At 39.4% G+C, this 16,407-nt stretch overlaps 1 protein-coding gene across 1 annotated transcript in view; it reads right to left on the bottom strand.

Annotated features, from left to right (window-relative positions):
- BTBD9 (BTB domain containing 9) overlaps positions 1-16,407 on the bottom strand; it is a 381,803-nt gene that overhangs the window by 132,029 nt on the left and 233,367 nt on the right. Inside the window, exon 7 of the mRNA XM_023624248.2 lies at positions 5,867-5,976. Coding sequence (XP_023480016.1) covers positions 5,867-5,976 — 110 coding nt within the window. The remainder of the gene's footprint in view (positions 1-5,866; positions 5,977-16,407) is intronic.

Here is a 16,407-nt window from a genome sequence, read left to right on the forward strand (position 1 = left end):
TACTGCTCTCCCAAGTCTTCCTAAAAGCATATTCTCTATTCATCTACAAGACTCATAAGAGAAGAAGAGCTATTTAAAAAAGAAAAAAGAAGTGCAAATAGCCCTTAAACATATGAAAAGATGCTCAATTTTTCTTCTAAGAGAAATGCAGTTCAAACTGCACTGAGATACCATTTCTCACCTATCAAACTGGCAAAAATCCAGAAGTCTGACAATATGCTCCATTGGCAAGGCTGTGGGGAAATAGTCATTATCATACATTCCCAATAAGAATTTAAAGATAGTACAATCCTTATGAAGGGGAATTTGGCATTATTTAGCAAAATTATACATGTAATCCCTCTTCTAGGAATTTATCCCAAAGATATATTAGCAAAAATAAGAAAAGACTGATGCACAGGGGAATAGCAACATGTGCAACATCAGGAGATTGAAAACAAGCCCAACGGCTCATCAACAGAGCGCTCGCTGGATAGACTACAGCACATCCGCACTAATGAGTGCCACGCAGCTGTAAAAGGAATGAATGGCAACTCTCTCTAAAGCCAGCTCTGGGATAAGTGTTAAGTACAAAAAAGAAAAGTGAAGAAAGTATGTATAGCATATATTATGGTACCAATTATTTAAGAATGTCGGGGAGCATACAAAATATAACATACATACACATTTACTTATTTTCCATTTTTTTTAATAGAAGGCTAACCTGAAAACTAGAGGAAAAAGAGATTACCTACAGGAGTAGAGGGGACAGGAACAGAAGCTCAGTTCCTCTAAATACAGCTCTTTTGTAGATTTGATTTGGAACCATGTAAATATTTTACATAGTTATAAAAAAATTTTTTTGAAGGAAATCCCTAAATATTGAAAGCAAAATGGAACAAATGAATCTAACTGTATACTGAAATAGTGGCATGACCACACAGAATTATTTGAAGTGAATTGAAAACACAGTAATTTTACTGTACATCTCTACTGGGATATACCCTAAGGACTCCAAAAATGATTTCAAAAATCTTACTCTATTTTCTTACATTATATGGTTCATGGCAGTTTTGGTACGGTAATTCTGAGACTATTTTGTATGTACTGAGGACAAAGCAAATGAATTATTGTACTGCCTCACTGGTAACCAAGATTTTCAGTATGGAAAAAAGGAGAGGAAAGCTCACAGGTTAAACAAAAACTTTGTGTATTGAATTTTAATTAGAAGTGTCAGCATGCACTCATGATATATTTTACCTGATAAATTTATGATATATAAAAAAACAAATATATGTTCATGTATTTCCTAGTTTTGCCCACTGAAAAGACCTAGAAATAGTGACCATCCAGTAGAAAGGATCATTTATAGTGCTTAGATTGAGGTTTCCAAATGTGATTTCAAACTAAATGGAACCAGGGCCTCCTGAAGAAAAGGCCGATTCTATATCAAGGACAGGAAATGTACAAGATGAACCTGGTACATTTTGTCATTCCAGAAACCAAGGAATTACTGAGGTCATGCCAGAAGGACTTAAAAGCCAATATGAAGAGGCTAAAGATAGGGACAATTTGAATATAAATAATACTAACTGCAAGTGATTAAAAGACATCCAATTTGTTTAATCTCATAAATTCAAAATGATACATACTTGCCCCTTTCCCCTCCCCCTGGCCCCCCAAAAAACCGACAAACAAACCTCATTGATCACCTCTGGAGAATGCTAGGTAACCACCTCTTTAATTTGAAAACTGGTAAATAAAAAGAAAGAATATAACATTTATCCTTCTTTTCCTGGGCAAACTGCATCTCAGGATTATCAAATGAGTGTTGAGGAAATTCATCTCTTTCTAGCTACTAAATGAAGAAGGAATGACAGAATATAACCATTTTGCAATCCCAAATTATGAAATAACGAATCTAGGAAATGATCATGGATGGTTGTGAATATCTAAAAGAGAGGGACAACCAGATTGTCTGCACTTCTTGATACACATATACCACCACCAACAGAGCACCCTTACAAAAGAACAGAACTTGAGTCAGATTAAGCCTCTCTCTAACAACGAAGTTACAAGAAATACAATAGAGGAACATGTTAAATGTTACCATAAGGATTCAATCACCAAAATCCAGGCTCTTAGGAACTCTACAGGACAAAAACCTCGGTTTTTCAACAAATAAATTATAATTAGAGAGAGAAGAACAAAAAGAAAGACAGAGACAGATAGACATGTGGAAGGAAACCTATACATTTAAGGAGACTTGAGAGTCACAACAACTATTTATTGATAGTATGGATCTTACCTAAATTCTTATTTAAACAACGTGAAAAAACACATAAGCTCACTTGAGACTTTTGATCCAGTGAGGGACATCTGAACACTGATTGTATATTTGATACTCGCAAGGAATTTTGGTTCAATTTTGGGCTATTACACTGCGATTATGGCTATAAAAATAAGACCTGATTTTTAAAGATACATATTGAAATATTTATGGATAAAATGATAAAATGGGGTTGGCTTCAAAATAACCTAACGGGGAGGAGGTAGGTAGAATATAGATAAACTAGGTTGTTTGTGAGTTGACAGTTGTTTAAGCTGAGTAATGTGTACTATTCTCTCTACCTGAATAGCTTAGTAGAGTAATCAAAGAAGTGAATTTAAACACAAGACTAAATGAAAAGGAAGATTTGGCAATTATGAAAAAGTAAAACGACTTGCCAAACGCCATGTACGTATCATAAAGTGGAGTACCAAGGCAAAGCAAACACATTCTCTGGGAAGTTGAATGCTTATAAAATGACAGTCACATCTATTCTAATTATTCCTTCCACGTCTCACTGGTAAGATGGATCGAGTTTCCCACAAAGCCTCCTAACGAAGAGGAGACAGTCCTCACAGGCTGATTCTCCCAGGCGAGACTACAGCCCAGCATGATCCAGAAGCAGCCACCAAAGGAGAAGGGCAGCAGCAGATAAGGTGGAAGAGGTGTAGGCAGAGTCTGAAGGCCCGATGTGGTCAGCGTGGCTGAGCTGGGTCCATTTCCATGGACATATGAACCCGTGGGGTTCCGAAGCTTCCCCACGAATCTGTACAAGTGAAGCAGCATGAAGAATGACAAGCTGTCAACAAAAACGGGAAGGAAACCCTTTCATGGAAAAAGGAGATTAAAATCTCATAAAGCTGATACAGTTATTTTTATTTATGTTTTTCCTGGCATCATTACACGTTTTAAATAATAACATTAAAATCTGATTTTGAAAAACTATACAAACACTTTTAAAGTAATTTTAAGACCTATAAAGAGAGTGCTACTCTAATTAGAATAGCCTGGACCATGAAACTGAGACCAGCAACTGTGAAAGAATTTCTAAATCTCGAAACATAAAAGTAGGGTTTGAAACACTATTAGTTATTCATGATGACATTATTTTAGTTTTACTTTTTTTTCCCCATGGAAACCTGGAGTTTCTATAAGTAGTTCTGAAGGGAGAATACATATTTCACAGAATATAGTAAGGAGTAAGTAGTAGGCAGCTACAGTTAAAAAATAACTCCAGGTGGTTCCAACATACACTGTGCCCCCACTAGAGGACCATCCTTTCTTGGAGGTCCCTGTAGGGTGACTGGCTGAGGCCTGTGTGCAGCCAAAACGCATCTGAGACCATCAACATGGAAAGCTGGCCATTACTATTTCAAACACCCCTTTCAACTAAGCCCAGCTGTCATGTTAGACAAAGGATAATGAAATCCCCCTGTACTCCCTCATGACTCCTATTGGCTCCCTGTCTGCCCAGCATGGGGACAGCTTTGAGCTGTGAAGATGGTAGGAGGAGGGCCAGAGGGAACCCCACTGCAGGCCATCTGCTGGCAAGTGCACTCACAGATCTGCCTACCTGCACCACTGCTCCCATGTGGTTGAGGGACGATGACAGGCAGATGATTGCAGTGCCCTTTGCAGTCAAACTTGTGAGCATCATAGAAAAACGCCTGAAGAAAAGTGTTGGACCAGACACCAAAAACACTTCTTGCATCTCTGCAGTCTTCTTTCATCCTGTGACATGCCTGAGACTAATACGGCTCCTGATAATGCTGACTAGTTCAGTCTGGATGGAACATGCAGACCACCAATAGCATCCCTCACTACAACTGATTCTGAGTTTCATTCCTGTAATGGCCTCTCATGCTGGATAGGCTTGTTTCTTTGATAACTACAGTGTCCACAAACTTGTTCTTCCTCCAATAAGAATGGGGGGCTGATTTAAGTAGATGGTGCCTTCTCTGCAGCATGTTCAAAAATGCAGTGCACTGGGCTGAAATGAACAGTGAAACGCTACACGTCTTATGACTATGAGGTGGTCTGGTTTCTCAGATCCTTCTCAGTGAGGACTCCTCTAAATACACAATCACACACACAGTGAGGCCTACAGTCCATACAAGAGCCTAGGCAGCAGGTGACAAGGAGTGTCCTCCCCACGACCCTCCATCGTCAAAATTCCATACAGTCCACCAAATGAAAAGCCTTGATAATATCAGGCAATGCTTTAGCACTGTTAACTTTTAAATGATCTAGAGGTCACAAAAATTATTAACGTTCATATTTAACATTAAACACTACATCCACAACAAAGTTAAAACCAATTTATTTATTTTAGTTGAGTGCTAAAAGTTCTCTATACATTGGAATAATTTCTACTCCTGCTACTTTATTGATATTACTCTCCTAAATTTCCCTAAGTAAAGGATTATGTTTAGGACACAGCAGATGGCAGGAAAATTTAGACTTGTGACCATTCAAAGAATTAAGTAAATATTTGCAAGTTATACTCATCTCTCCCATTCTAATCATCATCATATTGTCAGGACATGTGTCAATATGTATGGGTCCCAGCACGGAGAGGACTTGAGAAGGAGAGGAGAAATGAGTCCCTTTGTAACGGCAAATTATTCTATTTTAGGTACACCAAAGCAGGGGAATCTTATCCCCACCCCTGCCCCCCGCCACTTGAACATACAGAGTCTCTTTTCAAAGGAAGCTGCAGTAAAGCCACAGATTTAAGGATCTAATTAGTGAAACTAAGATCTTTTCAGGAGGTGAGTAAAAACCTGTGAGCATGGGAAAAAGGAACAACCAGTCTGGATGGGAAAAACCACTCATGATATCTAGAATGTCAAGATCTAAGATGGAATGTACACAATGCCAGACTAAATATACCTAAAACAAAATCAAAACATAACACAAAACCACCAAGCAAACAACTAAAACAAAATTAAAAATACACTTTTGAAAGATCAGTCAGGCAGTATTTCCCACACAATAACCTGACTTTCACAATGACAATTCAGTTACTCTAGTCTTACTTAAATTATATGCTGGCATTTTCTTGAGGTGAACTTGGCTAACAGGACACATATGGACTGACGTCTCTATGAAAAGAAGGTATTCTCACAGCTGAGCAGACCATTCATATCAAATCAAAGGCCAAAATACCTGCGTGGCCTTGGAAAGTATGAGCACTGGATCAATACTATATAGACTTCCTCCCTGATCTTACCCACCATTAAATATAGAAAAGCCTTTGGTAGGAAAGGCTTTGCCTGACGATCATAAGCATTCCTCACATAGCAAATCTGAATGAATCACTAAAACGTTTCCAATTCTTAACTACTAGAACAATATTTATATTCTTTTAAGTTTACTGGACTTAGTATTTTGACTACTTCTCCAAACATAAGCCCTCCCCTATGTCACTCAGCCATAAGGCACTCAAATCAACCAGAGTTCTTAGTCAAAGCTGATTAAGATGAGTTAATGGAATATCAAAATATCTGAAGACAAAATATCTAAGTATATGTACAAAAATGTAATTGTAACACTTACCTATCAGCCCCTTCTCCAGGGTGAAGGTTTTGTTTGTAAACATACATTCAAAAGCCACAATGTGAAAAATCTTGTTCACTGTGTTGTGAGTCCCAACTATTCGAATATACCTGGGGGTAAAAAGAATTTGTTGAAGAAAACAAGCTTCCATGATAAGCAGCCCAAAGACAACAGAATAAGATACAATATGCAAACATACGGTGTACCAGGGCATGGACTAAAGGAGACTTTGAACTTGACTTCAGACCCTGTACCTGCTCCTCAGGGCTAGCTCCAACTGAGCCTAGAAGAATCACAGCAAAATTAGGGAGACGCCACTTTCTGGAGAATTAAGTGGAACTCAGATTTGATTTACCTAGAAAATCAAACCAGGTACTGTTCAACTCAACCCCTGAATGTTAGTACAATTATATGTCCGTGAGACACTTACACTGGAGAATAACAAACGCCTTCTATCCTTGCCTTGTGGTTAGGAATGTGCCTGTGCACAGGTGCACAAACACACAAAAGCAAATGCTTTCCAACTCAATGAAAGATTTCATCCGGTGGAGACAGATGCATGAAATCAATACTTTCTTCTTTAAAGGAAAAATCCACAGAAACTACTGAGAACCACTCACTTCTTGTATTTTAATATTGCTCCTAAATTCTTGTTAGGAAGTTAACCCTATATACTTACGCCAGGCCCCCACTTAACTGCTGGGAAGCCTTCTCCTGACCAGAGGAAGTGATCTGCAGTGGTGACCCAGCCTGCTCTCAGCCTCCCTCCTGACCACACGGATCTGGCATGTGCACACAGTGCAGAGTTTCACGGGGCAGGTCTTGAGCATCTCGGCCTGTTCACCCTCTGTATCTCCCTGGAGGCTTCACCTCTGACAAACGAGAATTAACCTTGGAGTGACTCGCTCCTCCCACTCTCCAAAGGGACTTGACAGTTCACAGGCTAATGAACAGACAAACTCACTCTTCTGAGTGTCACACAATCCACAGGGAATGTGCCACAAACCATCTTACTAGAATTCAAAGGAAGAACCAGGAAAGATAACTAGATTAACCAATGACACTCTCTAAAATTATGAACTACACACTCTGAAGGATGGGGCATATTTCAATTAGGAGATGACAGACTGGGCAAAGTTTTAGTAATATCCTCCCTCTGCTATGTAAAACAACCTTCGACTCAGATGATGTAATTTTACTTCTGAGTTAACTGCTGTTCACTAATCCAGTAATTTCTTTACATTTCTCATCACTCGAGTTAACTGTATAACGTCAATGCCAATTTTAAAAATTCACATTGGGGAAGACTCTATCTGGGGTTTTCGTAACATGGGCTTTTTCTCCTGTTTCTTCAAGCCTGAATCTCATGGCATTCCCTGTGCACCTCATTTAGCCATCTGCTCCTTGACACGAGTTGGTAACTCATCTTCATAACCAATGCGAATGTTATCCCCCGGACTGGCTGTTCAGTGTGCCCATATCCACTGCAAGGGGAGACTACTCTTCCTGTGCGGAGAGTCAGGGCAACTGCCGCACTCACCAGACCCTCTGGGTAAGCAGGAGGTGGGCCCTGATCTGCTCTCGAGCCCTCAAGGCAGACAGAAGGTGCTGACTTTATTGGGTTTGGGTGGGCGGTGGGGTTCATTTAAAATAAGTTCTTAATGATCTGGGTAGAACAGATTGTGCTGGCCTTTACTGCTGGCGGTGACAATCTCTCTGGTGCTTTCTGGAACGGAAGGGGTGTGTTAAGCCTGGCACCTTGGCCTGAATCTAATTTTGTCCATTTCCTTAAAACCACAGGAACTCAACCAGCATAGCATTTTCAACCGCACATGGTCGTGACAGCCTGAGTGCTGCTGTCTGCAACCTTGGAGGGGATGGAGGGAATGTGGTTTGGCGGAATTTGATCAGATCATTTTCCTGTTCCCTAGGTCGAGACTCTTCCAAAGGAAAGACAGCTCTCCTAATACTGTACAAGGTAGAGGAGCCAGGAAGTGACTAATAGGGCCATTCCCCATTGGCAGTTCTTAAAGTTAATAGTCTGGTCTGACCCAAGGGGAGGCAGTAATGTTCCCTCCCTTTCTTTCTTTTTAAAACACTATATGGAACCAGGCTTTCCAAGTTTAGATAATAGTCATTTCCCAAATTTCACCCTGGTGCAAATATCAGGAATGAGAGAAAATATGCAAACGTCCCCTCCCTCGTCCCCCAATTATAAGAAACTGAAATAAAAAATTGTACTGGAATACATTTTACAGCCTTAATGATAGTGTTTGTGATAACAAACAAGATAATATATATGGTTGGAAAAGCACTGAGAGATGCCTCCAGATAAAAAGTTCTCTATAAATGAAGATAATGCTATCTCTCCTGCATAATCCTGAGGTCAAATTAGCAATTCACCACTGTACATCACACTTCTTGATTAGCCTGTTATATATGTAATGCTCATAACAAGTTTAATTATTCTAGTTCCACTATACTTTCTAAGTCTCCATAAAATTATAGCATAATTTATAAAAATGGCACAAAGTCCTTATTCAAATACACATTTAAAAAAATGGTAGCAAAGTCACAAGAAAGAAGTCATGCTCCTTTTCTTCAGCAAGGAGTTGTTTAGCAGAGGACTCTGTCCTTTACTAAAGATCTCGACCACAATTAGCAAATAGGCTTCAGCCAATCCCCCAACTTCAGGGACTGGAGAGGCAGCCTGGAGCTCTACATTAAGAACTCAGAGGCCGTGTCCAGCTCAGGGGAAGGTGTGCCCTGATCCATGAGCAATGCCTAGAAGGGAGAGGGAGGCAGCACAGGGACCATCCTTGATCATGAGCAGATTTCCTTAATGAGGCTCACAATGGAGCATTACCCACGAGGAAGAGAAGTTATTACTACTCAAGCTATTGAAAATCCAAGGGATGGGGATGGGAAAGAGTCCTTTCTCTCTTTTTACACTTTTTTTTGAAAAACAAAGCAAAACTTATTTCTGGGTCATAACACCTAAACCAGAGAAGTCGATACCACATTTTCTCTGTCACAAAAGATTTTGAATAAGAGGTAAAGCTTGAGATTAATTTTTTTTCCTTTCAGCATCATCTCTCCAATGCCCAGCCAGACTCTGATTTAACCTGATAATAAGGGCAGTGGCAGCTAGTGACTTCATCAGTGTGCAGAGAGGAGCACTCCTGAAAAATAGAACAGCTCTCCTTTGTTCTCTCTGAAGTCCTCAACAGCAGCTCAGGCAGTTGGAAGATAATTAAAACTTGAACAGTGCCGAGGAAGGCAGATATGCAACAGATTGGCCGTTTCTGATGAGGATGAATGCTGTCCACATGAGCCCTAGCCTAACTGTTTCCAGTACCCTCCTCCTTCTCTATGTTAGCTGTCTTCTAGTTACTGACAAAGGCTGGATCCTGAACACAGTTCAGAATAGGATGTTTCAATGCAGAAGTTTCTAGGAGCTATAATACTCTGGGTGAAAAGAAATTGTCTTCTTTAATAAAATGAAACCTAAAACCCTTCAAGGATAGCACTCTAAAATTGAAAGGCACTATAGAGTTTTGAAAAACGTGCTTTAGAGTCCAACAGAACCAGGTTTGCAGCCCAGCCCCATCACTTAATTAACTCTGTCACTTTGGGGAAAAAAAATGCTTTAAACCTTTTTGAACCTTAGTTTCCTTCTCTATAAAATGAGGTCAATAACACAGACCTTATAGGATATTTAAATGAGATAAGTATTAAAAGTGTCTAATGCAGTGCTTGGCAGAGTAGGATATCATTAAACAGAAATTCTGTTGTAAGAGTAAGCTGTTGGATGCAGAATTTCTTGGTTTGGATTTTAGAACGCTGGTTATCTGAGAAAGCATTCCTAACTGTGGATGCTAAAATGGTGCCTCCATGACGAGGCAGGCTAAGGGCAGGTTTCAAGAACACAGGCAAGGTCTCACCCTACTTCTTAGGACACCACACTGGGCCACAACAAGTGACTTGTTCCAAATCCAAATGCAGATTACCTGGTTCAATGGTATTTCCTGCTTTAAGCCCCCAGTCTTTAGAAAAGTCAATTTAAAATGTTCTTGACCTGATTCAGCTATGCATGAGGAAGCAAGGGAAGAATCTTTTGCCCATATTGGGTCCAGCTACCCATACTCACAGAACGGGGTCCAGCCACCCACACCCACAGAATGGGGTATTCAATGCTATACTGAACCAAGCGTGCAGAGGGAATAAGAGGGGTAAATCATTACTAACACAGCACAACCCAGTGCTACCAAAATAGACAGTGATTCCAACATCAGAGATAAATATTGAAGTGTTGTTTTGTATTTGGGGGAAATGTGAAAAGAAACAGCAAAGTTTCTTTTTTGTGTAAACTTTGGAAGTTTGAAGTTTGAATTTATTAAAAAAAAACCCTCAAACCAGCATTTCCTTACAAAGAGATATCACAATACTGAGAAATACAGAGAAATTTTGCTTTGGAGATTTCATTGCATTCCCTGTGTCTTCTGGGAATAGAAACTGCAAATTCTTATTTTTAACCTATCTTTCCATCATTTTTTGTCACAATGCTACCAGATTTAACTTCTAAGTCACGTACAATACATCTTTAACAAACTAAAGAAAATAGAGAAAAATAGCAACTCGTACATTCCCACCCCTCAAAGCCCCTGGCATTCTCTCGTCCGTAGTTCAGGTGGGCCACAAGGCTAATGGTGGCTGTAGTTAATTCGCATCCTTTGCCTCTAGTTAGGTGATCACCTAACTTCTGTACTGAGCAAGTACTACTACAAGGTAAAATTGAATTCACTAAGAAATATTTAAACACGCTCTTGAGGGATCAACTAAAGCCAAATCCATCAGAATTTTATTCTCTGGTAAACAAAGTTTATTTTCAAATTGAACTTCATATTCTTGGGTTAAATAAAGACTCTTGAGAAAACCAGAGTTAGCTTACGACTGGTCCACAACAAGGGATGCTCAACATTTTGGCTCTTCCTCTGAGGTGGCCACAGAGAACTCTGAGGAGAAAAACCGTTCTTTGCTGTGGCCAGAGGCAGTCACCTGACAAGACCTTTAGCTGCAGCATTTGCTACAGACTTGGGACCATGTGGGGTTTGGATTCCCCATTTCCAACATTTCCTATTTGACCTTTCCTTTCAAGGAGATCCTAAGAAAGTACATAAATAATTCCCTAACCCAAGAAGCAGGTAATGTCTGCAAGCTTCCCAGGCTGATATTTTCTTCTAGTTCTGGGTACAATGTTAGTGCTCTTATAATCAAACCACAGACTGGAGAGGGAAGTGACTTCAGGTCTTGTTGCTAAGGCAGCAAGTGGAAAACAGTTTACTGCCAGAATGACAAAAAGCTTCTAGAAAAAGCATGTTGCAACAGAAAAGATTTGTTACTCTTAGAAAACCTTCCCTCTGGCTGATCTGTGGAGCTATAGATTCTCCTCTACTGACTTCAGCAAAGGGCCCCTGCAGCATTTGCTTATTTGGGAGAAGAAGAATTATTGAAAGGTTAAACACTGTGTGTCCAGAGTTAGCCTAAGCAGAGGCTACGTCTGAGAGAGCAGCGCTGATGTGGTCTGACCACTAGTCCTGCAAAAGGAGCAACCAGATTCCAGCATCTTCACTATTCAACCTGAAGTGCAAATGAAACAAGAAGGCATCTTGTTTTTCAGAGAAAATTGATGCTATATTGACCCAAGTGTGCAGAGGGAATAAGATGGGTAAATAATTACTAAAATATCATAACCCAGTGCTACCAAAATAGACAGTCATTCCAACATCAGAGATAAATGTTTTTTATTTGGGGGAAATGTGAATTTTGAACAGTAGGTTTTTATCCTCACATTTAATACGCAGAACTTAAAACTTGCCATAATGATAAACCTTCAACTTATGAAACTGTATTTGGAATTAATATCCCAAATAGAACTTAATTATAATATTCATCTAAATCATATGAAAATGATATGATACGTAAAATTTAATTCAACAGCCCTTGTAGGTATACTGGGTAAATATGCTATTAATCAAGATTTAATAAACACCTACTAGGTACAAGAAACTGTGCTAAACACTGTGAGGATTAGACCAGAGAGACAGGACGTAAACCTTCATCTGGGGAAGTTTATAGAGTAGTTTGAAGGCAAGATTAAAACTCATCAAACTGTATGACTTTTGACAGAACTAAGTCAAAAGAAAGAAAAACCTAAGTTCTACTCAGAGCTTCACAACGCATTAGATACAAAATTTGGGGCAAGTTCCTTAATTTCTGTCAGTCTCAGCTCCGCATTGGTAGTAATGGTGAGGAGAAGGATGTAAGAGCTTCTTACCTATTCACACATGGTAGCCTAACCTTAGAATGCCAAATTTAGCAACAAGAACTTTAAAGTCCTCCCTGTGAACTACTCGTGCTTCAAAGATCAAAACAAAATAAACATGGCTGAAAGAAAGATAATTCCCTCCGCCACACACAGACATACCATCACTGATTTACCCAACAAATATTAACTGAGTATTTATGTACTATGTGACAGCTACTCTTGCCGGGTGCCGCGATATGGGATTGAACAATACAGATAAAATCTCTTCCCCGTGGAATTTACATCTCAGGTCAGGAGACAGACAACAAACAAAAAATCAAGTAATTATCTACAGGTTGGTAAGCGATGTGCTTAGCACAGAACTTTATTGACAAACTTGCTAAATTGGAAGGATAAACAGTTATAAAACCTCTCCCTGCAGGAAGAAAGAAGGGTCAAATGGGAAGGCACAAGTAGCTCTCTGCCTGAGAACATGGATACAGCGTAAATGAGTCTGCAGTACAGACACAGTATACCTATGACAGACAGCTAGCAGGACACAGGCAAAAATCTAACTGAATAGGCTTCTTAGGATCTGGAAAGAGGAACTGATTTGAATTTCATGGGAAGAAATGCCTTATTTATTTCATGGTTTATTTTTATTTTTATCTTTGCTTTTTTTTTCAGATTGTGATTTTCAAGATATTAATAGAGAGACAAAAGTGGGAAGCAGAGGACACAAAATGAAAAACGAATACGGGAAAGAGGGAAGGAGGGAAAAAAGGAGAAAGAGAGAAAGGGCTAAAGGGATGGGCAGGGGAGAGGGAGAGAGCAAGCATGAACACAAATAAACCAATCCCTTCTGTCTCTGTTACGCGCTAATGTGAACAAATCCCCACGTGGGAATACTGCTAACCAGTTTTATTACTCAATAAAACATCTGAACCCAACACAAAGAATATTTTAAGAAATAGAACTAAATTAGAAAAAGTTCAACATTTGCATTTTTTCATTAACTTTTCCCCTAGCCCAAGATGCTGGGGGCGGGGGAGAAAATTTCACTAGTTTTGTCTTTAAAATGGCTGCATTATCTTTCTCAGTTTATCCAATAGGCTGTGCATTTCGACGAATGTAGACAAATGAGTCTAATGGAATTGGGCACTAGAGAAAAGGCAGAAGAAAATTAAATTTGTTAGTTTCCCTATGAATCTGTAAGAACTCATTTGGTGACTATGACCTGTGGCAAGCCTGCTTTAGGATCATGGTAGGTAAGGAAAATCTCTCTTTTCTTTAACCTAAGACTATGGTGAGTATATGCCATTTATTGTAACTTAAAATTTTAAGGGCTGGAGGAGCATCCCCTCCCTTTCCCTTTTAAAGTAGAAAGTTAAATAGACAAGGAAGAGAGGCAAACAGAAGGTGAAAGAATTTGCCTCTCTCTAAAGAAAAATCTAAGAATCCTTCTAAGAATGTAAACACTTGCTACAGTGAGAAATAAGACAGGAACTGCCCAGGATGGTTAGAATAACAGAAGGGAAAACTTAGCGTCAAAGTCAAAGTAGTAATAGAGAGAGCATAGGCAGTAAGGAAATCACAAATCTTCACTCCAGACCCCTGAGACACGAGCCCTGGAAGTAAAATAAAAGCCACCAACTTCTGAACACATCCCACATGCTGGCCTTTGCATACAGTACTTCCTTTCACGGAAAAGCCATATGCCACACCCTCATACAATCAGGCTGGAGATTTCAAAGCTCAACAAAACATACATCCCTCAAAGTCTCTGTATTCTTTATAAGCTATGTAAAGAAACCTGTGTTCCAGGTAATAATAATAGCTCCTCAGAGAACCAAATGAAATGTATTTGGGGAAAACAAACCCAACCCATAAAAGCCCCACATTTGCCCCTTCTATCCCCAGACTAAAGCTTCCATGCTCACAGAAAATCTCAGGGACCCTCCTTTGCCCTTTGGCAAGTTCTAGACCTTAACCTAGAGAATGGATCAGAAAAAAAAAGATCCGGAGATTTACTTAGCACATAACGCAAGCATAGGTATAACTATGTACAAAGCTACCAACCAGAGGCAAAATAACACTACCGAAAACTTGAGGAGAATGCTCATCACCAGCAACCCAGGAAATGCACACAATAAGAGGAGAGAGAAAAAGAGAAGTATTTTTGTCCTGGGTGCCAAAACGGGTAAGGATATGGATAATGGACCATCTCAGAGATTGTTAAAGCTCGAAGTGCGTGACTGATGTCACTGTAGAAGCCCGTACTCCAGCTTCCAAACAGCATGCAGGAATACTAATTTCAGCACTACAGGTATAAGAGATCTTGCTGCTAAAACCTGTCAATGTGTTAGACCTTTAACACGAGCAAGAGAAAAAAGAAAACAGCAGGATGCTCCACGTGGTGCTATTTGGCGGTCTCCAGAGTCTGCAGCTTACAGTAGGGGCTGAGCAAACAGGGGACAGCTTCAACCCGAACGATCTGTCCAATCTTTTTCAAAGACATTTCCCCACACTCACACCTTCTGTGTTGGGAGTCCTACGCACTGCTGAAGTTCAATTTTGAAGCCTGTTCCCAATCCATATTTCTGCTGGATTAGCAAGCAGGTTGGGAGGTGTAGTAGTTTGGCAAGGATTTTTTTTTTTTCCCTCCTGAAAGCTTCTTGAGAGTTCAACCATTCATGACCTAGACTTCACTGGTACAGCATTAGTGCTAAGCCAGTGATCAGAAAGAAAATGTCAATCTTTACACTTGTTTCAGAAATTCAAGGAAAGAAAAACCTATGAGAGGAATGTATATAAAGTAAAATGAATACTTCGTAAGAGAGGATTTATTTTTTAATAAACAAGAAGATTCTATTATATTACTAATAGTCACCACTACTGCTGTGGTGTTTGGACTCCTTATTAACATAAAAAGAAAACCTGGCTTGACTATTTCTTTTTCTTCACTTACATTTTTAAAATAAAGCTTACACGTACAAAGTTTAAAAAGTCAATGGCCTATAAGGTTTATTGTGAAAAAGACTCCCCCCATGCTCCATTTCCTCCCCTCCCCAGAGGCAACCATTTTAACCTGTTTTAGTGGATTATTTTAGGATTAATTTCACATCTGTAATTATCATGCTTTTAATGCTACTTCTTGATTTTTTGGTTTTAGGCTTTATTTACTAATCTACTATGACAGAAGACAAGTATTTAGCTCTCCCCTCTGCACATGCACCCTTTCCCATCCCCCTAAATTTAGACTGTATTGTAACCTTGGTTGAATCAATATCCAGTGTGTACATTATAATTATGCAATTATTCATAACTGATATATGTAGTACTTTCCTTTCCTGCACAATTTTTTTCCCTATGAGTTAAAAATAGTCTTGATTTTTATTTTGCTTAGTTTTGTAGGTGCTCAACACTACTTCACCTCCTCTCTCTCAACTCTCCCTTACTTGAATTAAAGCTCCTCTTAAAACATTCTGACACATTGGGTTTTTCTAGCAAGCTTCTTCTGGAGAAAGTCTTCCCAGGCCTCTGGTGGTTTAATCAAGTCTGGTTGCCCTCCTAAGTCTGATGTAAGCTGTCATCCTGGGATCTGTCTTCACCATCATTCTGTGGATTCCTTTCATCTCTCCAGTGCTAAATTGCCCCTATCCTGAATCTCATGCTGTCTTCTTTCTTGGTCTTTGGTGGAAAGCACCTCCCAATAGCTCCCTGAGAAATAAATCTATTAGGTAAAATTTTGAGGCTTTGTCTGAACATATCTTTAGTCTACCTCCATATTTGGTAGTTTGGCTAGGTATAGAATTTTAAGTTGAAAATAGTTTTCCTTCAGAACTTTGAAGGATTAGAACTTATTCTACTGCCTGTCAAGCTTCTGGTTTTGCTATTAACAAGTCATTATGATATCTGACCTGGTGTCTCTCTCTCTTTTTCTTCTCTTTTTAAAAGACAATGTCCTGCTCTGGAACCATGTAAATTTTCTCTACATCCCTGGTATTCTGACATCTCATGATGATGTGCCTTGGGGTGGGTTTATTTTCTTCCACTGGGCTGGGCACTCAGAGACCCTTACTATCTGGAAACCCATGTACTTCAGTTTTGGTAAGTTTTTTTGAATTATTGTTACTGACTTCTTCCCCTGGATTTTTTCCAGTCTCTCTTTATGAAACTCTTAGGTTGAACAGTGGACCTCTTTATCTTTACCAGCTTTTATACTTTCTCTATG

This window comes from Equus caballus, chromosome 20, assembly GCF_041296265.1.
Source record: "Equus caballus isolate H_3958 breed thoroughbred chromosome 20, TB-T2T, whole genome shotgun sequence".
Taxonomy (NCBI): domain Eukaryota; kingdom Metazoa; phylum Chordata; class Mammalia; order Perissodactyla; family Equidae; genus Equus; species Equus caballus.